At 37.6% G+C, this 27,244-nt stretch overlaps 1 protein-coding gene and 1 pseudogene across 2 annotated transcripts in view; one reads left to right on the top strand and one right to left on the bottom strand.

Moving 5' to 3' along the window:
* Positions 1 to 27,244, bottom strand: part of NARS2 (asparaginyl-tRNA synthetase 2, mitochondrial) — a 115,258-nt gene that overhangs the window by 29,050 nt on the left and 58,964 nt on the right. For both annotated transcript variants that reach the window (XM_028516662.2, XM_036028754.1), the window contains 3 exons: positions 8,455 to 8,587; positions 4,402 to 4,500; positions 4,255 to 4,292 (listed from right to left, as the gene is read on the bottom strand). In XM_028516662.2, coding sequence (XP_028372463.1) covers positions 4,255 to 4,292; positions 4,402 to 4,500; positions 8,455 to 8,587 — 270 coding nt within the window. The remainder of the gene's footprint in view (positions 1 to 4,254; positions 4,293 to 4,401; positions 4,501 to 8,454; positions 8,588 to 27,244) is intronic.
* LOC114500948 lies at positions 2,571 to 3,229 on the top strand (annotated as a pseudogene).

The following is a 27,244-nucleotide window of genomic DNA, read 5'->3' as shown; positions in this document are numbered from 1 at the left end:
GTGTGTTTCAGGAAGTATCTCAATTCTAATTCATCATGCCTAGGTCTACTGTCATGTCCTCTCCTGGCTGTTAAAATCTCTGGTCTCCAAGACTGACCAACGCGTCCACCCTCGCCCCCTGATCGCCACCACCTTGAGAATCCTCAGTATCATGTCATTTTGTATATTCCTCCGGTGTTTAGGTCCCTACTCATTTCTAGCTCCTGGGACTTCTAGGGAACTCAAGGTATTTTAAAAAAATAAAATAATTTTATAATATTTTAACTAGTGTTTTCAGATGGTTTGTAGCGGGAGTGTTTCCCAGTTATCTGCCACACTGCTTCAGCAATGGGCATTTGGACCCTTCACCAATATAAGACAGACAAATGGTCCCTTTATAGATGAGAAAACTGAAGTTCAGAAAGGTTAAAACTTACTATTAATCAGGTTCATAGTTGTAACTAAATAATTATTCATGCGAATACTGGGCTATTTATATTTTTCCCTAGACTTTAAATTCTATAGCAGGACCGATCCATGCTTATTTTCACTACTGAATCCTCAATGACTGGCACAGTGCCTAACTCAAAGTAGGCAGTCAATATGTGTCCATTGAAAAATATTAATCCATTCAGTAATGGCTAAAAAGTGGCAGAGGCAGGATTAGAATCCACTATACTCAGTATCTAAAGTAAATAGGGATAGGAATTAACGGGGACCTTAGGGAGAGGACCTAGTCTATAGGAGAACACCCTCAACCCCATGGTCACTCAGTTGTCATTTATTAGTTCCCTCAGTTATTCAATAGGTATTTACTGAGTTCTTAAGCACTGGGGCCACAATAGCAAACAATATAAACAAGCTCCTGACCACATGGAGGTGACAGACACCAAACAGTAACCACACACATAAATTTAAAACTCAACTACGATTTGTGCTGTGTGGAATGGGTGATGGTAACAGCACAGCCCATGAGGTCATTTCCCCAACTTCAGTATTTTACAGACTCACAGCACAACAGTTAAGTGATACGTAAGCGTCTTAAAGATAGTGGGTGAGCTACAACTACTCTAGCATTAATTTTAATGCCCTTTCAAATATAGGCAGTACAGTGGCTTAAAGCTGAGCTTTGAAATCAGACAAATACGAGTTTGAATCTCCATTTCATCTTTTCTTTGCCTCATCTGAGTTGATTCATCTATAGAATGGCAATAACTACTACTCACAGACTTGTGAAGATAAAATGAACCACTAATGTGTGAAGTTTACCAATGGCTCACAGTAAATATTCAATAAATGGTGGCTATGTTTTTTCCCCATCTAAGGTCTAATTTCTTAGGTAGGAGCTACATTACTTAAGATGTTCTCCCTGGTTTTCTGTCACCAGCACAGATTTCTTCAGATGCCCAAATTACTTCTTTCCTTATCTACTTAATTACTACTTTTATCAATTTGCTTATGTCCAGAGCTCTCCTATAAACTCCAGATCTGGACATTCAAATTGCCTTCCCAGCCTCTATAACTAGATGTCTGAAAAGTTTCTCAATCTTAAAAAGATACCTGATACCATCTCCTCTCTTCCCCAACCCCCTGCTACTCTACGGCTTCCCCAACCTCAGTTCACAGCAATTCCATTTTTATAGCCGTGTAAGACAAAAGCTTTGAAGTCACCCATTACTCTTTCTCTTTCTCACTCTCAGCAGACCCTGTTTGTTCTATCTTTAAAATATATCCAGAACAGAACAACCCTCTACCTCCATTACAACTACCCTGGTCTGTGATGGTTAATTTTCTGTACAAATTTGGCTGGGATATGGTATCCAGATATTCAATAAAATGTTATTCAGGATGTTTCTATAAGGGTGTTTTTTGAACGAGATTAAAATTTAAATCCATGGACTCTGAGTAAAGCATACTGCCCTCTACAATGTGGGTAGGTTGCATCTAGTCTGTTGGAAGTCCTAACAGAACAAATATTGGCCTCCTCTCCACAAGAAGGAATTCTGCCAGCAGACTGCCTTTAGACTCTGTCACTCTTTCCTGGGCCTCCAGCCTGCTGGACTACTCTATCAGATCTGGAACTCGTCAAGCCTCCACAATTGCATGTACTAATTCCTTAAATAAATCTTTTTATATATACACCTTGCTGGTCTTGTTTCTCTGGAGAATCCTAATACATGGTCCATCCATGTTGTCTCAAATGGCAAGATCCATTTCTTTTTCATGGCTGTGTAATATTCCAGTGTGTTATCAATCTAGTTGATTTTCTGTTCTTACACATGTTCTGCTACAGTTTATTCTCAAAAAGCAGCCAGAAGGATCCTGTTAAGTCCAATTCAGATTTTGTCAGCCCTCTGCAGGGAACCCTTCAATGGCTTCCCCATCTGATCCAAATTCCTCACGGGGACTTACAAGGCTGCAAGTGATTTTTCCATCCATGCCTCGTCTTGTACTTTACCTGCTTTCTGTATTCACTCTTCGCTATTACTAGAACACATCAGGTATGCTCCAACCTCAGGGCCTTTATACTTGCTATTCCCTCTGCCTGGAACGATCTTTTCCCAGATATCTACACAGCTAGTTCTTTCACTTTCTTTAGATCTTTACTCAAAAATCATCTCAGTGAAATCTTCCCTGCTACAATTTCTAAAATTTCTACCTCTTCATTCTTTCCTTGTCGTCTCTTGTGTACTTTCTCTTCCCCGAGTTTTCTTCCCCTTAATATTCATTCTCACAGACTACATGTTTCACTTCTTTTCTTTCTTCACTATTGCTACCTCCACCAGAAATGTAAGCTCAGTGAAGGCAATGGATTCCATCTGCTTGGTCACTGCTTTAACACAGTTTTTATGGCCCTGGCTCTTAAGTGAGGAGGTGGTGGCATTGGCAGGTTCTAGGTGATTTGAGCTCCCAACAGGATGGTCCAGTTTGTTTGCAACAACAGTCTGGCGAAGACGGTCTACGTGAGGTGCAAGACTGATGACACCATCAGTGACCTCAGGATATTGACTGCAGCCCAAATTGGTTCACGCTGGAATGAGATCGTGCTAAAGAAGTGGTATGCAGTTTTTAAGGACCATGTTTCTCTGGGAACTATGAAATCCACCAGGGGATGAACCTGGAGCTTTCCTATCAAGAGGGCAGGATTCCTTCCCCTTGTCCTGCCCGCCCCTCCCCTCTTCTCCCACCCTCACCCACCACACTGGTATGGACGCTTGTTTTCAAAAAGTCATGTTAATAAAAACTTGGAGGAGGGAAAAAGAGAGACAGTTTTTTTTCTAGAACAATGCCTGGCATATAGTAAATATTCAATATAAATTTAAGTGAAAGAAAAAACCTCAAAGCCTTCACTTATACTTCAGTGTCTCTCGATGCTCTACCTGGTGGCTGCTGACTCTTCCCTCCTCTTCTGACTCCACCTCTGCTGCCCTGCTGTTTATTCATTCAGGCTCCACAATCATCACTTTCAACTTGTAACCCGAGTTGGATTCTAGGCTGACACCTGAAATTCTCAACTCCATCAATCTGTCAAGTTTCTTCCTTTCCCTCAACTCTGTCAATCTGCCAAGTTTTTCCTTTCCCTCCTCAAGGACAGGTTGAAATCTTTATTAGAACAAAAACTTCCTAAACCTAAAAATTACAACTGAAGAATGACATCAACTTATTTTCAGACACAATTTTCTACTCTACTAGTATCAAACTTAATTCCTATACACAATATAAATACACTGAATACTAAGTCCAATATGCCTGTCTGCTTATATGATTGGTAAAATAAACAACTAGTCCAGTATCAAGTACTACTTGAATAGAATTATACTGGAAATGAAGCAATAATATATGTATTATGCTTTTTTAAAAAGTGGCAAAAAGTTTGGGATATATTATCACATTTTAGCAAGTAAAGGTAAAGAAGAAAAAGAAAGAAGACTGATACAGAGAAAAACTGAGAGGTAGACATTACATGCATGTATTTTAAGTTTGTTTTTTAATAAGCCACATTTTGATTACTAAAGTTAGTATGAGTTTGAATTGCATTAATACAGTTAATAATTACTATATTCATTTATCTAGCTGTAATTTATTTATTGATTCATGAACCTTTGGTTGTTGACTATGAACCAGACATGAGAACTATAAAAATAATTAAAACATGGGTCTTTCTTGAGTCTAGGGAGTGTAATAAGCAGATACATAAACAAAAAAAACTTAATACAGTATGATAAATATGATTACAAAGTATGAATGAAGTTCAGAAAAAGTATATCTACTTACATTAAAAAGTTATTTTTCAGCATATGTTCTAATCTGTCCTTGTAAGAAAAGATAAAAAAGAAAATTTATTGAATGTAATTATTTCATTATATTAATTAACATATTTAAAGAGTAGATGTATTGGGCTTTATCCACAAAACTAATTACCTTTTGGCCAGGAGCCATGAATTTGTGACAGAGCTCAACATCTTCAGGACAATTTGAGAGAACCATCATTGTTGCAGACTTGAAGAGCCCCTCCATAACCTACGAGAAGTAACACAGAATTGCCTGACATGAGAGCTACTTCAGATGAAAAATCTGTTTAGGGTATTGTAAGGATTGCTTCCCAGGTTTTAGCAACTATAAATCCATTAGGCCTCTTGATCCTGAATGTACTACAGCAAGTTCAGTTTTTCAGACTGATCAGAAGAGGAACTGCAACTTCTCAGAGTGGGTCAAAAGAGAAAGAAAAATGTTTAAATCCTTTGTTAACAGTTTCAATACTAATAGTGAGGTTGGATGAAAAATAAACAGTTAAAACGGATTGATGCCTTTCTAAATTTCAGTGCACTCACTTGTAGAACCATAACAATAGCACCTAGCTTGCAGGACTGTTGTGAGAGTTAAATGAGATAATCTGTGTAGAGGACTTAGCTCCGTACCTGGCCCACGGAAGCACACCACAAACACTACTTGTGAAGAGTGAGACACTTTCAAAAGTGTTCATTCCGTCATTGGTAAATGGAATTAAATTTTAAAATTAGAGAGGCAATGAGGTATTATCTATATCTAACTATATACACTTTTGCTTTGCTAAAGCATATAGTAAAAATAACACATACCAGCTTACAGAGTGGGCAAAAGTAGGTTTACAGTTGTAAGTGAAACACAGAATTCTTGTATTATCATTTATTAATTAGTGTATTATTTTCCACATGAACTGTAAAACTACTTCTGCTCATCCCATATAAGAATTCATTCTACTAGAAGTGTCCATAGAAATCTCATGGGAAAAACTTGTTTATAAAAGAAAAAAGTGATTGAAATGGAAAATTGCTAAAATTTTGTTAACCAAAACTAAAATGTTTGGTTTGAAGTCAATAAAACCCTATGAGGCCCTCCAAACGTCGTACTCATAAAGACCTGGAGAATTCTCAAGCACAGGAGCCGCACGGGCAGGTGTCTTCCTTTCCTCTCTGGCATCGAGGGAGAACCCTATGGAAGCTGCAAACACAGTGGGCACCAGCATCTACTGAAGTAATTTAATATGACCGGATATAAGAAAGTACTTGATTACCAAGTGACAACCAGATATATGTTTATATATTTTTATATTTATAAACATTTTTCATTTTTATATTTGAACCTATATATAGTATTCAGAAGTAAAAAATAATTGGATGGAAGGAGAACAAAAGGAAGCTGAAGATTTTTTACCTTGAGGCTGCATCACCTTCAATCTAGCAGTGAGATAAAGAAATCACTAAGTAACTGAATGATTTATGAAGAGCCATACCTTCAGTCACTAAAAAGAGCAATGCATACTGGGAGAAAAAAAGAACAGAAGGGTTGGACGGTACACCTGAACTGCTGAGGGACACAACACACCTGTCTGTAGGGTGAAGACTTTGACCACTGGAGTCGTTAAATCGGTGTCTTTCATAAGCAGTCGACTTCCATTTGAAGAAGTAAATCATTGGCTTCTCTAACCCTGACTTTCAGACTATGCTCTATAAATATATCTGAAGGAAAAATAAACTTAACTGAAGGATTAGCATACCCCTCAGATGTTTTTAAAAGTATATTACTCAATGGCACTGAAATAGTAATATTTAATTGCTATACCTCATGAGGGAAAATTCCTTTGTTATAATATTCTAATTTAATATTTAAGAGACTGCTCTTCATCAAGATAATAATTTCCACAGAATGTAACTTATAAGGGGAGAAAATTTAAGAGAAGCAGGAGACCACTTTTGGGTTGAGCATACTTTTCTCATTTATTTTTAAGAGAAAAGCTTATATTTTAATTAATTAAATCATTCACTAGTATATGCCAAGTCCCACTGAGCAGAGTACCAAGTACATAAGAATTATTTAATTACAGAATATATAATTATAGAGCAAAGATTATAACATTTAATAAATTCTGACATAACTGATATATTGTTTTTGTAAGCTTTCCCTCTGGAATCTATGTTGGGGCACTGGAGACAGGGTCAAGGCAGAACGAACAGGGAGATAAAAAGTATGGTTTTGTTCCTTATGACACTCTCATTGCCTGAGTGAAAGAATAATACAGAATTAGGTTGTGGGATCAAACTGAAAGCAGCTTAAGGAATTTTATTGACTCCATGTGAGGCTCAGATCGGAATCCCTACAATCTAGCAAAGGGTTACTGAACAGTGTTACAACTGACATTTTTGGCCAGAGAATTCTTTGTTTGGAGGCGGGCTGTGCATTGTAGGACACTCAATAGCATCCTTAGACTTTACCCACTAGATGCCATTAGCAAGTACTCTTCCCCACTCTCCAGCAGGGGCAACCAAAAGTGGCCCCTGGGGGACACTGAGCTATAGCCATAGCAGAAGATGTTAAAGGGGCGTGGAAGTGGATGCTATGGTGTATGGCCAGAACACCCGTCAGGACCAAGAGCTTTCTCTGCTGGGCATGTTCCCTAACGATGGTTCATGGTCGACTCCCTCTTCAGGAAGAGACCAGGCCAAGAGTGCTGTCTCACCCATGTTTACGCCTCTTCCCAAGGCTAGCTGATGTCCAATGACTGGTGGACGGCAGGAAGCACAAATGCCCACCCCTATGCCCTCATATGGGATAGCTCTGAAGGACCATTTCAGCTCCAAAGTTCCTCAGAGAAGTGGCTAAGGCCTCTGCTTGTAAAGGCATCACTGGTCACCTTTTCCCTCTGCCCAGTGCTGCTTTCATCCTTTCCCCACAGGTGTTGTTCTCTAGAGCATTTCCCAATAATCCCCCGTATGCTAATCTCTGCTTTAGAGGTTGTTTACTAGGAAACCCAACCTAAGATGGGATAATAAAATGGTGAGTCCATTTTGTTTGGTGGTATATTTGATGTTAAGATTTTAAGTGGAATTGGGTCATTTACTGGGTAGATGAGAGGGGTATATAGATGAATAGAACTAAGAACTGATAAAAATTGCTAAAATAAACATCTTGTAATTATAAATCCAAACTAAGATGCTAATCAAAATGGTACTGAATAGAGAATTCATAATAACAACAGCTAATAATTTCTGGGTACTTATTAAGTGCCATGAACTATGCTAAATGCCTTATATATATAATCTGTCTGATCTTTGTAACTACCCTATTGAAGTAGGAATTGTCATTCCCATTTTATAGGTAAGGAAACTGAGGAGCAGAGAAATTAAGTCCCTCGTCTAAGGCACACAGCAAGTAACTGATGGAGTTGAGAATCAAACCCTGGTCCACTCAACTCCAGAGTCTGTGTGCTCTATTTGGATTATGGCCACAGCCTCCCAGAAGGGCTCCCGCTCCTATTTTTATCACCGTCTAAATCATTCTTCATATTGCTGCTAGAGAGATTTTTCTAAAATATAACTCTGACCATGGCCTTTCCCACTGAGAACTCCTTCTCCTTTACCTTTTGGATTAAATTCAAACCCCTTAGCATGATATTTAAATATAAAGTCTTTCTATGATCAGACTCTTGACTACCTGTCCAGCCTTACTCCTTGCCCCCTAAACAAACTCCACAGCACCTGTGGATGCGTTCTAATATAGCTATATAGAAGGTTCTCTAAGCATAAAGATGTTCTGTTTTATTCACTTGCCTATGAAATAATAAGAGCTACTATTGATTGAGACTGCTATGTGCCTCACCTTGTACTAGAGGTGCTTTCTAGTATATACACTGGTTTTTTTTACTCCTCACAATAACTTTATGAAATAGGTACTATTATTCTCATTGTACAGTTGAGGAAGCTGAAGACAACCAAGGTTAGGTAACACCATAACAAGTTACTGGAAGGCCTGGGAAATGAGCTTAAATCTATCCGGTTACTGCACTAAAGGCATTCATGAGATGTTTATTAAATTAAGTAGTTATCTTTTTTATTCTATGAATACCTCTAATGCACAGATATAAAAAATGTATACGGAGGCACTTTCATGTCATAGATGCCTGACATTTAGAAACTATTTTAAAACTTGTGTACCTACCTGCATAAGATCTTGAAGGCTCTCAATGAAAGAAATCTCTGCTTCTACCATATAGAACTCGGCCAGGTGTCTCCGGCTCTGAGAATTCTCTGCTCGGAATGTTGGGCCAAAGGTAAACACTTGAGTAAAAGCTCTGCAATTCAAGATTAAGAGTATAAAAATAGGATTCATATGATTAATTTCAAGACTTTAAAATACTCATGAGCTCCTAATGAAACAAAAAAAAAAGTTTTGTGCCTCTGTCTTGTCCACATATCCACAAATATTAGCCGCTGTATTTCTCTAATGGATGATAATAATAGTTTCATTAAAAATATTACATTTATAGAAACAATTTTATCCTGAAGGAATTTGCAAATGCTTTACAAACCCTATGGCTCACTAAATATAGAATTGTCACTCCACTGCAGCTGCCTTAAACAGCAGCAACCACATTTCACAGCAATCAAGAACAAAGTAAAGGAAAAACACCACAGCCCAAGATGCCACGCAGAGAATCTAGATAGTAGCAGTTAAAACTAGAATTTCATCTGGATAAAGTGTGCTAATTAGCCCTGGCTGGTGTGGCTCAGTGGCTGAGTGCTGGCCTGAGAACCAAAGGGTTGCTGGTTCAATTCCCAGTCAGGGCAAATGCCCGGGTTGCAGGCCAGGTCCCCAATAGGGGGTGAGTGAGAGGCAACCACACATTGATGTTTCTCTCCCTCTCTTCCCCTCTCTTTAAAAATAAACAAAATCTTTTAAAAAAAGGTGTGCTAATTATTTTTTAGATATGTGAAAAAAAGAAGACTATCAGATATGTAAGGTGATGATTTGCCTTGTTTAAAGCCTGCCCAAGTCCTTCACAACCGCCCAACTGTTTCAATTAGTGCTGAATGACCACTCAAATTTGGGGGTAAGGGAATACCTGTCTACTTAATTCTCTGGTTTTCAAAAAGAACTATAGCTCAACAATCTAAACATGAAAACAGTATTTTTAAATTCCTACAGAAGTAACACTACTTCATTCTTTGACACTTACAGTCAGTCCCCTCATACAAAAACAGGGCAACAACTGAGATTAGATCAAACGCATATGAAGTAATGAATATTTCTTGAGGACCAGCTAATATTCAAATTTTAAGGTTTTGCTAGAGCAAAAAAAAAGAGGTCTGGGGTTCTTCAGCTATTATCCTTAGCATTCTTCACTTGCTTGTCATCAGTGAAATAACATTATGATGAGAAAATATAGTGCAGAAAATGGACAGACTGTGAATATACATACCAGTTTTTGTTTTCTTTTTTAAGTAGAGATACTCTGGGAAATGAGATAGTAAAACAATCATAGTGGAAATCAAAAGATTTTGTTTTCTTCTTTCAAGAGGCCATATCAGTTAAGGCCTACTTGGTAAGAAGCTGAGGAATTTATGTTTTGGTTCTACAGCCACCTTCCTGAGACCATAATCAGTTGACCTGTGAGGACCTTAGCTTCTAATGGAAAAACAAACAGTAATAACTCAAGAATATTACTATGGTAACCTCCCTCCCAAGATTCAGATCCAGACTCACCAACTAGAATGTCCCTGAAAACACTGAACCTACCTTGTGAAAAAGAAAACTCTTGCCATGCTTCCCCAAATAAAAAACAAAAATAGTGAACAATCCTGCTTTTGTTTTTACATTTCCCCCAATTCTGCTAATCGCAATTAATCCACTGAGTCACCCAAACCACATCTCCCCTCCCCCACCTCTTCCCCAGTGCCCACATTTCCCGTATGATTCTGAGCACAAAATTACATTGTTTACACCTTAGAAAAGCTCTCTGAAATCTAGAGACTTTATCTCCACAGATACTGTCTTAGTGTAAATAAACTCTTGTGTTTTGCTTGGAAAAGTACAACAGTTCTTTAACTGGTGCCTGCCACCTGTCTTTCTTCCTGCAGCCCCAAACTGCTATGATTACATACAGACCTGATTATATTAGCCCTAATTTAAAAATCCCCACTGTTCAAGGATGAAATTTCCAACTGTTCAAAGGATGAAATTCAAACTCCTGACTCTGACTCAACTTCTTTCACAAAGCTTTTTCTCCAGGGGCAATGAAGACTTTCTCCTTACACTGCGTGCCCCTGCACAATGCAAGACTTCTGCGTAGGTTGTGCCCTGCTCTCTAATGCCCACCATTGCTCCTTTCTCTCCACATGGCAAATTCCACCGCACAATGCAGTATGAAGGTGACGTTTTGTTGAGTTGTACATGTTAAACATGTATGGTTTTGTTAACTAATGTCACTCCAATAAATGCGATAATTAGTAAATAAACAAACAAAAAAAGAGAAACGTATAGTAATAAAGAAAAAAACCCAAAACCAAAAAAAAAAAAGGGGGGGGGCAAATTCTCATCTAACCTTTAAGGCTTGGCTCAAATGTCACTTTCTCTTTGTAACTTTGCCATACAGCCTCAAATTTATTGTATCCTCTTTTATATGACTATAATACTTTATTCATATATTTATTACACAGAACATAGCACTCTGACATTATTCATTTCAGTATCTTTCTCCCCCAATAAACTATGAAACTTTCCAGAACAGGAATCATGTTTTATTCATGCTTGCATCTCCAGTGCCTAAGACGAAACAGATGCTCAAGCTGAATGAATGAGCATTAACGATGATGACAGGCTTCCTCAGTTGTAAACTGGAAAAGCCCAGCATCCTTGCAAATAGCAACATTACAGATATGTACAGAAAAATACTCAAATATACAGGGTGGGGCAAAAGCCAGTTTACCGCTGTGAGTACATCAAACATGGTTTATTCTGGTGTTATTTTCCATACGAACCACTGTAAACCTACTTTTGCCACACCCTGTATTTTACTGTGCCTGTTACCCAGTACTCAAATGAGTCCAACAATCTAGGCTGGTCCCAAACAACAAATTCAAAACTAAAAAGGCCTCGCATTTTCAATCTATGACTGTGCAATCTCTAGGTAGATTGTCACCAGTACATCTAAATAAATAAAATGACATTTGTTTCTGGTACTGCATCACAAAAAATTGTGTATACAGAGGCACACTAACAATAAAAAATATTTTATTGAGGTTTTTCAGAGTGTAAGTAGAAATGAGGTAAGCTCGGTAAATTTACTTTGGGGGCTGTTAGGGAGATTCACAAGAAATGGGCAGTTTCTGAAATACAGGGGAGGCCAAGGGATGGCTGCTCAAAAGAAACATGTTATTTGTCTTATACCAGGTACAAAGGAAACAGTGGTGTCTCAAAGAACCACAAATTCAAGTCATGAGGGCATCTGCCTCTCACATGGCAATTCTGTGTAGGGTGCTCCAAAAAGAGTAGTGATACGGATATTTTACAAAACAACGGTTAATAATTTCCCCTAGCAATGCAGGGCAAGCTCTTTAGTGTAAAATATAGAAGAGGATCAGGGATTTTATTTTAATTATGGTAAAGATCATGCTCTAATTGAGGTACCCAAGAGTTAAGTATTATTCTACTTGGATAAACAGAAATGATGGCCATAGTACTTGCTCTGAATTAACAGAAAGATCAAATGAGCTGGAAGCTATGTTGAAAAATTGCCTAAGTCAGCATCCAGCTTTAAGCAGACAAATGTTTAAATCATAAGTGTCACCCATGTCAGTGCCCTGTGTTCTATTAGACAAGCAGTGACAGTAGCAGTAGTGGCAGTGACAGTGCCTGCCATTAGCAAGTGCTCCGTGTGGGCCAGGCATTAGATGTAAGAACCTTACAGTCAACTCCTTTATACTGAACTCAATAAACTATGTATTATTATTTCTATTTTCAGGCTAAGAAATGAAAGTCCAGAGAGGTTAAGAAGCTTTCCCAAAAGTCATAGAATCATAGTCTAATAAGTGATAGAGGTCAATTCAAATCCAGATCTGACTCTAATGGTCACAGGTTAATGATGACATTAACATAACGATGCTCCTAACTGAACATTGGCAACCCCCTTCTCCAAGATAACTAGGGTAAGTAGTTTGGTATATTTTCCTTCCTTATGAATAGCTTATTTGTTTCATGTGTTAAAATTACAGCTGTTTAGGATATATTGCCGTCATGTAAATAATGAGAATAATAAATTTTCATCAACTTTGTAACCTTTAGCAAGCCATTTAGTTTTTGTGGTCCTGAAATTCTTCCATAAGCGAGAGAGGGGAGCAATTTGGCATTAATTTCTAGTATCTTTGCAATGATTTTTGTCTCTAGGTCCATGTGAGATTTCTCTTATTTTAATTTATGTTGATTTAAATTTTTTTTTCTCTGTCTTCCACAGACATGAAAGCCATTTGCAGCAAGGCTTGGATGAGCCAACATTTAAAATAAAATCTGAGAACAAGTCTATTTCTAAAATAAGATACAAAACCAGGTGAAAGGCCAGTATTGCTGTGAGAAGAAACCAGCAGAAAAAGAAACACTCAGCACTACAAAGCATTCTTGTGCCAAATTATGGAGCGAGGAAAGCTATATAAGGAACGTCCATGAGCTTGGAGTCAATGTTTAAGATAACAAAAGTACACTCAATACACACCAACCAAGGCAGCTACAAAAATGGCTTTTTAAAAATAAAAAGTAGTTAACTAAAAAGGGTTCTTCAAAGGTCATTTTCTCTCTTGTGTGGAGATTTATGAGGCCCTAAATTGGCAAGTGGAATACTATGAAATGGTCACTGATTGCCTAGCCATTTTTTCTTTCTGCCCCACAATTTAAGAGCTGATCTTTATATTTTGAAAGAAAGAGGAATTATTTTTCTTTAGCTGGGAAAGAACCTAATCAGCATAAGGTGGATCAGCAACTTTTCCTCAGGCCTCCAACTTCCAGCCTCCTATCACTTCTCTACTGTCAGTTCAGTCAAGTTCACAAAACTCTAGTGAACTCATAGACAGCTTTAAAATGGCTATACTTCTGATTTTTTAAAAAATGAGATAAAGGGAGAGAAAGGCAGAGAGGTAGAGAGGGAAGAAAGAAGGGGGAGGGAGGGAGGGAGGGAGAGAGGAGAGAGAGAAATATTGACTTGTTCCACTTATTTATGCATTCATTGGTTGTTCCTTGTATGTGCCCTGACCAGGGACCGAACCTGCAACCTTGAGGTATAGGGACAATGCTCCAACCAACTAAACTACTTGGCCAGGGCTAAACTGCTTTCCAAATGGTCTTTGTCAAGTGGTATTCCCATCATTCAGAAAGTAATTATCTTTTTTACTACTGCTTTGTATCTACTGGATCATCTATACCAGTGACATACTTGTGATTCATTATTTCTACAAGCCTGATGGGGTGGACCGCACACCTCCTTTTCAGCTTCACCCCATTCCTCCATCGTGCAAGCCGCTTGGAGGAAGGGTGTAAAAGATGTAGCTCCCAATGCCTCATCAACTCATGTCAAGATGCCTCGGAGAGGATACATTGTAAAATCTACAATTTTTTCTTTACCACAATTGCTAAACATTCCTGCAAAATTAATTTTCTTCAACATCTCCCAAATATTTGATTTGGAAGTGAACTTGAGGCCCAAGCAAAATTTAATCCTAATTATACAGTGAAATTCAAAGTTTGATAGAATCTAACAACAGTCCTGCAAAAGGGAGTGCAGGGTTGGCTGCTCTTCTCTAAGATGACATCGGAGCTGGGGAGGACATTCCAGGAAAGGAAACAAACACCAAGCACATCTGTCCTGGGGTGGGAAAGAGCCTGACCTGTTTAAGGAATAAAAGTAGGCAAGCAGTAGGGTGGTAAGAGATGAAATCAAAGATGTGGGAAGGTATCAGAACACACAGGGCCTTCTTCATGAGCCATGATAAAGAGAGTCTGGGTTTTATTTGATACACCTTAAAATATTGCCTCCTCTTGAAATATTTAACACTGTATTCTACTAGTTTTCCTATTTATCTGATTTCCATCGATCTCTGCCTCCTCCTACCTATTCCAGCTGTTCATTAAACATGAGCATTTCTCAAAACTTAGCCCTAGACCTTCTTCTTTTCTCAGTGTGTACACTCTCCCTGAATCAGCTCACTTCATCCAACGATTTCAATTAACTACCTGTTGGCACACAATTCACAAATTTATATTCCGCCCAGACTTCTTGCCTAAGCTCCAGAAGCATAAATCCATCTATGCAGTCGATTTTTTCCCTTGCCACAATCAGAGCTCATGCCTCCTCTTCTCCCCACTTTGCCTTCAGTCCTCTTCCAACCTTCCTAGGTCAATCCTCCCATTGGGTTCTTCAATAACACCATGTACGTGTTCAAGGCATCTTTCAAAAAAAGACTGACATCTATGAATGTAGTTATTTGTTTAATGTGTATCTCCTTCATTAGACTGTGAATTTTGTAAGTGGCCTTACCTAATTTTTGGTTCATTATAATTTCCTCAGTCTTAATCCAGTGCCAACACACATTAGACATTTAAGAATTATTAAATAAGCAAATAATTTTTCTATAAAATATGCTGATTCCCCCAACTGAATGTCTGAAACAGCATTGGGATGGGGTGACAATGGAGGAATAAGAAGAGGAAGATGGTAAACAGAATATCAATACTAAGCAAAAAATCCTGTTATTCTCTGAAATAATTTTTCACAGAGGGTACTAGGAGTTATCAGTATCGTTTTCTTGACAAGTGTCTGCCCACACATTAGTTTATAATCTGTAGGCAATAAGTAATTCTTTTAAAAGGACTAGATCAGGTTGAACTACTCTAATTAACAAAGATTTTAGTTTTCGAGAAACTACAATATTGCTACATGGAAAATTACCCTAAGCTTCATTCTATGTACACAGAGTAGCACCTGATTTTTTGTCTTCTCTGTAGTGGACACCAGCAAGTTAAAACAATTATTGCCACTTCATCATTTCTGCAATCATGGGCTCTTCAGAGGACTGACTGGACATGAGGTATTAGAAAATAACATTTTTCTAAAGGGTCACAATTTGTTAATTATTCTTTCTGTCTGAATATTTATCCTCATGTCTCAATACACCATGAAAAAAAAGATATACACTATGTTAACTGCATCTACTTGGGCCTAGGCAATTCCTCTTATATTTCTCATATTTAGCATTCCTTGTACTGAGGATCACTGAAAAGAACAACATGAGTACTTCCATTTAGGTAAGTGCACCACATGGTGTTTATGTGTTATTTAAGTTCACAAAGATTTGAAAGTTACCTTTTCTAAGGTCTGATACTATAGAAGTAGATGAGTCATTACGACTTTGAACCATCAACAGTTTTCTGGGCTCAAGTCCTGTACTGATGACCCACCCTTACTTTAAAAAAATATTTTATTTATTTATTTTTAGAGAGGGGGAAGGTGGGGAGAAAGAGAGGGAGAGGAACACTGATGTGAGAGAGGTGAGAGAGAACACTGATTGATTGCCTCTAGCATGCCCCAACTGGGGACCTGGCCCACAACCCAGGCATGTGCCTTGACTGGGAATTGAACTGGAGACCCTTTAGTATGCAGGTTGGTGCTCAGTCCACTAAGCCACACCAGCCAGTGCCCACCCTTACTTTTTTAAGGTTAAACCATTAGTGATATAGACCTAAATTGAAATCCTGGCTCCTTCACCTATAAACTAGCCAAGTTAAGTTCTTTGAGACTAAGTTTCCCCCTGTGAAAACTGGGTTAAGTACACATGTGTCATAGGGTTATTATGAAGATGAAATAAAACAAAATATGTAAAAAACTTAACCCAATATTAACTGTCTGGTAAATATTCAACAAATGTGCAATTGTTTTTTTGTCTGTTTTTTGTCCCCTTCCTTTCCAAAGATTTACAGTTCTCACTTGGTTACCTTAAAGACTGGCTTTATATTTTCAAATACTGGAGATCTCAAAAGAGATACTGTTTATATAGGTTATGTCTACCAATATTTACCATTAAACCTGAGACATTTTAAAAATTTTTATTAATTCAATTAAAAACAATGACAATCCCATCATATGTCATAAAGAACATTGTTTTAAAGTAAAAATTCATAAGAAGAGTGGCACTGTTTTACATTTTTGTAAATCTCTCTCATATCTGGCTTAACAGAAGACAGCTGGGGTCTCATATCTGCTTATGCATGAAGTCCACTGTGCTAACACATGTCATGAAGACTCTGGAAAACTTCGCTCTATGTTCATGAAAGGATGAAAACGAAAGGTAAATGCTGTCTTAATATTATTATGAAAAGAATTTTAATCTCAAAGGATTTTCCTGTAAGGATCCCAGAGGGCCCCAGAGAACCCCAGATCAAACTTTGAGAATAGCTATTGTAGACAATGGTTCTTACTGAGGAATGTTAATTCTGGACTTCACCTTTGGAGACTTCTATTCAGATACTCTAGGGAGGGTGCACAAGTAATTAATATGTGACCCAGAAGAAATTTAAAATAAGTTTAGATCCCTAATCAGTACACTTTTTAAAAAGTTTCTAGATGGCTATAATTTTAGATTGGCAGTCAGGTACTCCATCCACTCAGCTATACCAACCGGGGCCAGATGGCTATAATTTTAAAAAAGAACAATAAAGTGTGCTGGTGAGGATGCAGAGAAACTCCTCGTACACGGCTGGTGGGAAGGTAAAATTGCACAGCTGCTGTGGAAGAGTCTGGTGATTCCTCAGAAAATTAAACACAGAATTACCATATGACCCAACTCCTGAGTATAATACACCCAAACTCAACTCCTGAGCATACACCCCAAAGAAATGAAAACAGGTGTTAAAAAAAACACAAAAGACCTTGTATGTAAATGTTCATAGCAGCATTATTCACAATAGCCAAAAAGTAAAAATAACCCAAAAGTTCATCAATGGATTAACAGATAAAATGTGGTATATACATAAAGTGGAATATTAGTCAGCCATAAAGAGGAACAAAATACTAATATATTCTACAGTATCAACGAATCTTGAAAATATTACACTAAATGAAAGAAGGCAGACACAAAAGGCCACATATTATATGATTTGATGTCTATGAAACTTCCAGAAGACATAATTCTATAAAGACAGAAAGCAGAAGAGTGGCCGCCAAGGGCTAGAAAGAAAGAAGAATGGAAAGTGACTGCTTCATGGGTATCGGGTTTTATTTGGGTAATAAAAATGTTTTGAAACTAGAGTGGCATTGATTGAACAATGCTACTAATAGTAAATTTCACGTTATACGTATTTTACCACAATTAAAACAATAAAAATTTTTAAAGTTTATTGAAACTATTTATCAATCAGGCAGTTTATACATGTTTTATTTCATCCTTGCTACCCTATGAGACCGGTGATTTCACATCATTTTAGAACTGAAGAAACTGAAGCTTAGACAAGTTAAGAAACTAGTCCTAAGTAGCAGAGCAGACCGGCTTTAACTAAAGAAGTCTGACTCCATGGCCCACTCTCTGTTGTGCTACGCGTATGTACTCCTCAAAACTAACCAAGTGCAGCGCAGATCATTAACGGTCCCATGACCTCACCAACACTACCATACATTCCAAAGGGAGGTTTTGTACCCTTCATGCCACTGTTATTTGCATGGTTTTTGGCCCTTTATACAGCACGTTCCTGGCTCACCTTTCTTCCTTTGCTTCTATCTCTGCAACCGCCACTCCCTACCACTGACAGCAGCTCCTTTCTGCTGTGTGCTTGTCTCAATCTATAGCCCTTTCTTAGTGGAAAGTAGATAGTCATTCATAAGCATTGACAGCCAATCACAACATTTTCATTCCATTTTATGTTACAAAAAATGATAACACATCCAATATACTTCATATCTCTTTCTGCTATGGCCCCTTTTACTCAGGCTCAAGGATTTACCAACAAAAACTTCTTTTGTGGTGTGCTTCTCCACCTGTCCACTCCCCTTCTTATAACTGCTTTCTGGTCCAGAGCTATTTTGGGACATTGTGAATCCTAAAAGGTTGGATCTGAGTAAAGGGAAGCTTTGTTATAAATGCTTAGATGACCTACAGTAGTGGTTTGAATACTTTTGCATACATTGGAATCACTGGAGGGTTGTTAAACACATCACTGGACCTCATCCTCAGAGTTCCTGTGGCAGTAGGTCCTATGGTAGGCTTGAGAGTTTGTTTCTACAATCTCCCAGGTGATGCTGCTGCCACCAGTCCAAGGACAACATCTTGAGACCCACTGACCTCTAGAGTGGTTCTCCACCTTGGCTGCATAGTGGAATAACCTATGGCACTTCAGAAAACAATCCTGATGCCCAGTTCCATTCCCACACTGATTCAATCTGTTTTTCTGGTGGTGTGAGCTGAAACAAGATACACCTATATTTTTTATTGATAAAAGCTCCCCAGACATTCTACTGGACAGTCAGAGTTGAGAACCACTGATCTAGACCATCTAATTACCAATTATGATTGATGTAAAAGACATAAATAATGAGTATGAAAGGTGTTATTTCACAGAAAGACTATGTGCATAATAGCTTTAGGCTATGAATAAAAAAAAATCTAATATTCCTGACAGACTCCAAATCAGAGCTCGATCTATAAACACAAAAGCACAGGGGGACCATGGCAGAGCAGAAACAAACAGAAACAAGATGCTTTTAAAGGAGCACTTAGCCTACAGAAAAATCCAGAAAAATTTGTTTCTCTGCATTCATTTTCCCTGAATTCTAGAATGGGGGGGAAGGAGGAGGATAGAGGGAGTAGAAACAGGGAGTAAAAGGAGAGCACAGATGGACACACACAGAATACAAAACTCTCCAGACTCAATAGTAAGTTTTTCATCTGTGTACCAAGTAATATATGCAGGGATTTCACAGCTGTACTGTATACAGTAGTCAAAGGAATTCAATTCTTTAATAATTTTGCTTGCTTAGCCAGACCTTAGCAAACTAGAAGGGTGAGGCCAGTCTCCCAAACACTTAAAGTGACAAAAAGGCAGGTTAGTCATCTCCCTCACCAAGAAATGCAATACTAGAAACGGGTAGGGAACCTAATGTTAGACTTTCAAGGTAGCATGCATATACTGCAGAGTTAGACAGAGACATTAGACATTACATCAGACAGAGAAACATTAGACAGAGACACTAAATCACCATGCAAATAATGCAATAATCTCACAGGCAATTCAAGAAAAGCAAATTAATATCACTCAAGCTAGCAAAAATGAAGTTCAAGTAGTGAATTAAGCATAGATATTTATATTTACTCCTTCCTGAGACAATCTTGAAATAATAATAAGTTAAAAGGAAGAAACAGGAAAGGGGCCTTCAGTGGACAAAAGATATCAACAAATCTTGGAGGACAGAAAACAGACGGTTGAGTGATGAGCAATGTGTCAAAGCATGGAAGCCATTATTTGAAATAGAGTGAGTATGCTGTGGCAGAAAGGTGCCCTGCATACAGCATCTTGGCAAGGCTGGAGTGGGGGAAATGGAGATTCACGGATAATTTGCATAATGGAACTGTCAACCCTCTGCTCACTCCTGCCAGAATGGCTGGAAGTCAGATGTTCCCCCAACCACGGAAGAGGAGTCTTTTCTCAAGCAGTGGTCCTCAGTGGCATCGTCACCTGGTAGGTTTGCTATGACACAGATCACGGGGCCCCCTCCCACTGTTTCTCATTTCAGCAGTGTTTGCCCAGGTGCGGGGCAGGGGAATGGGAAGTGACTGCTAAGGGGGAAGGGGTTTCTTTTTGAAGTGATAAAATATAGTATTAGATAGTGGTGATGGCTGCACAACTTTTTGACTATAGTAAATATTACTTATTTAAAAACTGTTTATTTTTATTTTTTATTTTAGAGAGAGGGGAAGGGAGAGAGAAAGAGAAGGAAAAACTCAATCAGTTGCTCACCGTACATGCCCTGACTGAGAATTGAACCAGTGACCCTTCAGTTTGCGGGCTAACACCCAACCAACTGTGTCACACTGGCCAGGGCAAATTGTGCATTTTTAAAGGGTGGGTTTTATGGTATGTGAGTTTAAGCTCAGTAAAGTTGTTCTTAAAAAAATCATTTACTCACCTACACATAGGATGCTCAAAGAAGCCCACCAAATAGATTTGAACAACCATCACACCATGTCTCCCCTTGTCTTCCCTATGCTGAACATTCAGTTTCTTAACTCGTGTCTTTAGGCCGTGATGTCCAGATCCCTCTTATTCTGCCTGTTGTCCTGAAGTCAGACAGGACTCAGACTCACAACCGTATCATATGAAGTCTAATGAAAGATTCTAAGTATTTGGAAAGTGGATGAAGGAACAGGACAGAGAAACTAGAGAGTTTTCTACCTTCTGATACTTTGGCTAAATATAATTCATTCAAGGATAATGTATCAAATATAACATAAAAGTACCAAAGGTAATTAAAAGATTATAGACCATAAAATGCTCTATAATAATGGGGAGAAAAACTGGGTTTATATTGTTCTAAGAAAAGAAAAGCAATAGAATCCAAACCAAATATAACAGCCAGTGCTCATTAAATATGAATGCCATTTTAACATGCACTCTCATGTAAATGTTCTACTGATAAGGTTACCTCTAAATTCAATTCAGCCCAGGCCAGGTGAAATTTCCTTGCCATGCGCTCTTCTTGCCCTCAGGACAATCTCTTTTTATAACAGCTACTGCATTTCTAATTTCTAATTTCTCACTTATGCCTGTCCTGCTCATCAGAGTCCTAAAGGCTCGGATCTCATCTCTGTATCCCAGCACCTAACTTCCTAGTGTTTGGTCCACAATTGGCTCTCAACAAATATTCAATTGAATTGAGACTGATTTTTGAGCCCTGAATCATGCATGTGGTAGTAACTGAAACTAAGAAAATAAAGAGGAACAAGACACAGTTTGAAGAATTTACAAGCTAATGGGAAGATAAACACAAAACCAGATAATTTTAATATTTTTATAAATAGAATTGATAGAAACCCTTTTTAACAGGTATTTAAATCTTTATTTTGTATTAAGTAACATAAAAAATAAAATACAGTCCCTAAATTCAAAAGCTGAGAATCTATGCTACAGGGGGGGAAAAATCAATGATTTCAGAGTTACAAAATAGGTAAGAAGAAAGCAACCTGGACACACGGAACAAGGACGTTTAACAAGAAAGACGTGGTCGTGGTGGGGATTCTGGGTGAGATCACTTTTAAGCCGAGTTTGGATTGATAGGCAGGGGTTAGCTAGACAAAGGCATGGGGAAAGACGCTAGGTAGAAAAACAAGATATGCAAAAAAAACCCCATAAATATGTGAAACAGATGATGTGATTAGAATATTATAAGCAGTTTTGATTAACTGAAGCAAAGGGAAGCGGAAGCAAATAACTGAAAGAAAGCAAAGGGTGTGCAGAGAGAATTTGGAATAACATCCACATAGCGACTTTGACAAAAGGATGATAGTACATTTTATAGATAGGAAATTCAAAAAGGAAAATAAGTAGACTTGGGTGTAAGACGATGAATTCAGCTTTGAACGTGTTGAGATTGTCATACACTAGCCAGCTGGAGAAGACAATGGCACTTCAGTTTACAGGCGGGAGCTAAGCGGAGACTCCGTGTCAGAGGGAGATGTGATTTCACAGTGACTTGCTTCGACCATCACTCTGTACTTGTCTAGGTTTTTTCCTATAGTACTTCCACACCAACAATTTAATTCTTCACTTAACAATTCCTGTTATTTAGCTTTACCACTTTTTCCATCACCACCCTCCACTCCTATTTCCTCACTTTGCTCCTTACCAAAGCATAGATTCCTTGATCTATCATTATAACCTTCTGTGCCTATCTACTTCCATCAAATTCCCTTGGCAATATCCAAGGGAATGCAAACATTCACATACTTGGTATTATACATGCAAGCAAGCTAAATATTCTCACTAAAGAGCCTCTGCACTAGTTGCTCAACTGGCCTGAAATGTTCATCTCCTGCCTATATCATATAAATAATGTAATTGATAAGGTGATAAAGAATAGAGTTCCCGAGTCATTCATACCAGTAGTCTGTTAGTTCGTATTTCTATCTACATAGGGTTAAATTTTAACATAAATAATACACTGAAAGAATAAACCTGTGTTTTAAGGTCCCTCCTTCAAGAGAACAGCATAAAGAAACATCATTATTCACACACAATCAGGAAACATTAAAGTAATTAAAGATCTCAAAGTTTCATGGTGATGCTTCCATGAAATAGAGTGAAAAGAGAAGATTGACATACACTTAACTCCTGTTGTGGGATCAACTTTATAGTAGAGACAGCAGAGGAAAATTTTAGAAGAAAGAGAATTTGTGCTTTACAAATTCAACTTGATGATACTGAAATCTATTTTTATAGATATAGCTCTTTAGAACAGTATTTATAATCTATAAGATAGACATGTATGAAAAGAACTACAAACTAGCTACCTGTTAAAATGAGAGAACTTTTTTTATTTTTGGACATGAAATAGCTTAGTATAAGAGAACAGAAAAAGAGAAAAATAATTCTTATGGAGAGAAAAAAAGAGGAGTCAAGGAGCAAGTAATATTTCAGCTGGGCCTTGAGGAATGAGTTACGGCAAAGGGAATCGAATGCCATAGGGCAGAGCATTAGAAACACAGAGGTACATGAAAATGCACGGCATGAATTAAACAGCCACCATCAAAAAGATCTTGAAAATCAATGAGTATATGTTAATGAAGTTCAGATAAGCATCTAAATACTAAGGGGATGAAGGATGAAAAAATGACACAGGACAAAAAGACAGATACACAGTAGTTACAAGGATACCTCAGTTTGAGTCACATGCTGCCATTGTTACCACAGCCACTACTGAACAGGATGAGCAAGTCCTGACTATGAGGGTTTCACAGCTTCTGAGCTCAGCATCTGAACTCATGAGATAATCCATGGGGATGAGTTTAGGATTGCTCATACCAATCGCAAAGCAACCAGCTTCTCAAACTGGAATGAAATCAACTAAATCCTGATCTGATTCCTCCCTCCAAAATAGAAATAGCTAAAATTATCTCATTATGAAAGTAATAAACACTATTTTTTTAAATATGAAAAAAGACAAGTTTAAGAAAGAAAATAAAAATTAGTAGAGCTAGCCATTGCTATTGAATATTGGTGATTTTTCCAGATTTCTTCCTACTCATACATACATACACGCTGTAAAAAACTGAAATTACACTCTACTTTGTTTCATAACCACTTTTTTGTTTCTTTTAACAACATGATGTAAAGCTTCAATTCATTGTTTGGTCGAATCACAATTAACTCTCAATTTATTGACAGGGTCCCTTATGTCCACTTTTAATTTTTGAGTTTCTTTGTTGAGAAGTTTAAACTATTTCTAAAAATTAGTATTTCATCACTTTTATACTTTCTTAGAGACTGTATCCGTTTCCTCAGGCAGCCATAACAAATTACCACAAACTGGAGGGCTTAAAAAAGACAGAAACTTGTTCTCTCGCAGCTGTGGGGATGGAAGTCTGAAACTGAGGTGTTTGAAGAGCCATGTTCCCTCTGAAGGCTCTAGGGAAGAATCCTTCCTTGCCTCTTCCTAGTTTCTGGTAGCTCCCAGCAATTCTTAGTATTCCTCAGCATCATTTCAACCTCTACCTCTGTCTTCACAGGGCCTTCTTCCCTCTGTGTGCACCTCCTCTCAGCCTTTGTATCCAAAACCACCCTCTTCTTTGTTTTATAAAAATACTAGTCATTGGATTTAGGATCTATGCTAATCAAACATTTTAATTTGATTATATCTGCAAAGACCTTATTTTATTTTTTATAAGTTTGTGTTGTTTTATTTATTTTTTGAAAGTTATATATTTATTTCTTTATTTTCAGAGAGGGAAAGGGAGGGAGAAAGAGAGGGAGAGAAACATCAATGTGTGGTTGCCTCTTGTGTGCTGTGCTCCCTACTGGGGACCTGGCCCACAACCCAGGCGTGCCTTGACTGGGAATTGAACCAGTGGCTCTTTGGTCCTCAGACCAGCACTCACTCCACAGAGCCACATCAGCCAGGACTACAAAGACTTTATTTTAAAATAAGGTTGCAGAGTTGCACGGTGGAAGTGTGCTGGGCCCATAAAATAAGGTTGTATTCACAGGACTTGTCTTTGGGGGGGACAAATTCAAGCCACTACAGAGATCAGGCAAAAGACAAAAAAATTTTTTTCTTCTAATAGAATAAAACCCATTGAACCTTTACACGAATCTAAGATGCGCATGGGATTTCCTGTATACTGAAATATTTCTCTATTTCAACATCCTACAAATTATTTTATCATCAATTACTCCTAATTAGGTTAAAAAAGAGTAATTATGAAAATAGAAGAATGATGGATGCCTAAGATAAATAGTGGATAAGAGAAAGATGCATTATTGGGATAAGTCATTACCATTACATCATCTTCAGTTTTCTCACTGTAGTACACAAAGTACCTATCCAAGAGAAATGAAAACATGTTTACACAAATACTTGTACTCAGATGTTCATAGTAACATCAATCATAATAGACCAAAAGCAGAAACAACCCAAATATCCATTACTTCCTGAGTGGATAAACAAATGTGGTACACTCATAATGGAAAGTTATTTGGCAATAAAAAGGAACTAAGTATTGATACATGCTACAACACGGACACACACTGAACATACTATGCAAAGTAAAAGAAACCAACCACAGAATACAACACAGGGGAAGGCAAAAGTAGGCTTACAATAGTAATACAAATAAATGATACAGTAACACATAATAATACAAGAGTAAACTTCTACATACTCACAACTGTAAACCTACTTTGCCCATCCCTGTATATTGTATGATTCCATTTATGTGAAATATCCAGAATGGGCAAATCCATGGAGACATAAAGCACAAGGCAGATGATCAACAGTTGCCTAGGGTAGGAGGGATGATGGGTAGTGAGTGTTAATGGCAAAAAAGTTTATTTTGGGGTTATAAAGATATCCTTAGATTATAGTGATATTTGAACAACTCTGAAAATCTACTAAAACCCAATGAAATGTACACTTTATTTTTTGTGTAATTAATATTTTATTAAAGAAATTTCTTTTTCACAGAGAAAAGGGAACCCTAGTGCATTCCCACCTAGTTGGTGGGAATGCAGGCTGGTGCAACCACTGTGGAAAATAGTATGGAATTTCCTCGGAAAACTAAAAATGGAACTGCCTTTTGACCCAGCAATTCTGTTGCTGGGGTTATATCCTAAGAGCCCTGAAACACCAATTCAAAAGAACCTATACACCCTGATGTTCATGGCAGCACAATTTACAATAGCCAAGTGCTGGAAGCAACTTAAGTGCTCATCGGCAAATGAGTGGATCAAAAGCTATGATACATTTACATAATAAAATCCTGTACAGCAGAGAAAAAGAAGACGCTTATACCCTTTGCAACAGCATGGATGGAGCTGGAGAGCATTATGCTAAGTGAAATAAGCCAGGCAGTGAGGGACAAATACCATATGATCTCACCTTTAACTGGAACATAATCAACAAAAGAAAAAAGCAAACAAAATATAACCAGAGTCACTGAAATTAAGAACAATATAACAATAGCCAGAGGGGCAGGGGGAGGGGACAGTGGGGAGAAGGGTTTTCAGGAACTACTATAAAGGACACATGCACAAAACCAAGGGGGTGGGTGGAAGCATGGGAGGGAGGTGGGTTTGGAGGGGGTAGGGGTAGTGAGAAAATACAGACAACTGTAATTGAACAACAATAAAATAATTTTTTAAAAAAGCATGTAAATAAGGAATTGAGTTTAAAAAATGTAAAAAAAAATTTTTTCATGACTGCGTTTTTTTTCTTTTTTGTTCACTTTAAATTGGTAACTTATGGTAAGTAAATTATCTCTCAATAAAGTAGTTTTAAAAATTCGAGTTTGCTATGCTTAAATTCATATTAATATTAAAGTTAGTTTTCACTATTCTCTTATTTTACTTCTGTAAATTATTCATAAGATGGCTTAAAAATATTTATTAGGAATAAAAAATAAAAAAGACTAAGGTCCAGCCCTGACTGGGTGGCTCTCTGTTGGCTGGAGTGTCATCGTATGTGAAAAGGCTGTGGGTTGACTCCTGGTCAGGACACATATCTAGGTTGCAGGGTCAATTCCCAGTCAGAGCTTGTACGGGAGGCCATTGATCCATGTTTCCCTATCACATCAATGTTTCTCTCTTCTTCCATCTCTCTCTCTGCTGCCTCCCCTTCCTCTCTCCTCTCTAAAATCAATAAACATATCCTCAAGTGAGGATTTAAAAAACCAAAGGAATAAGGTCCATTACCCTAGATGGTAGATGATGACTATTTTCTAGGTATACTGAGAATTAACAAATCTTGTTAAACAGCCATTTAGGTTGTTAGTAATTTTTCATCAGTATAAAGAAAGTTGCTTTTAACATTTTTGTTTACACATCTTGACAGAATTGCCAGAACATTTCCTTAAGAAAAATTCCTAGATATGAAATTCTTGATGAAAAGGTATTTCTCCAGAGAGCCATGCCTATTTATATTTCCAACAGCAATGCTTAAAAGAAAAGCATCAGTTTTATCTTGAAACAGGCTTGACTTCAGAGCTTAGTAAAAAAAATCCCTAATAAGGAAAAAACACCTGTAACAAAATGCCAAAATAAACAAAACATAACTAACAACAACAACAAAATGATAAAAAACTAAGTTTTCCTCCAATTCTGGCTTTAACTGATAAGAAATGAAAATTTTTATTAGATGACATTTCTTAATTGTAGGTTTTGCAATTTAGAACATTTTGCATTCTCTCAGAATAAAAGAATATAAATTATATTT

This window comes from Phyllostomus discolor, chromosome 6 (genome assembly GCF_004126475.2).
Source record: "Phyllostomus discolor isolate MPI-MPIP mPhyDis1 chromosome 6, mPhyDis1.pri.v3, whole genome shotgun sequence".
Taxonomy (NCBI): domain Eukaryota; kingdom Metazoa; phylum Chordata; class Mammalia; order Chiroptera; family Phyllostomidae; genus Phyllostomus; species Phyllostomus discolor.
Note: the sequence above shows the minus strand (reverse complement) of the source record. Positions and strands in the feature narration are given on the sequence as shown.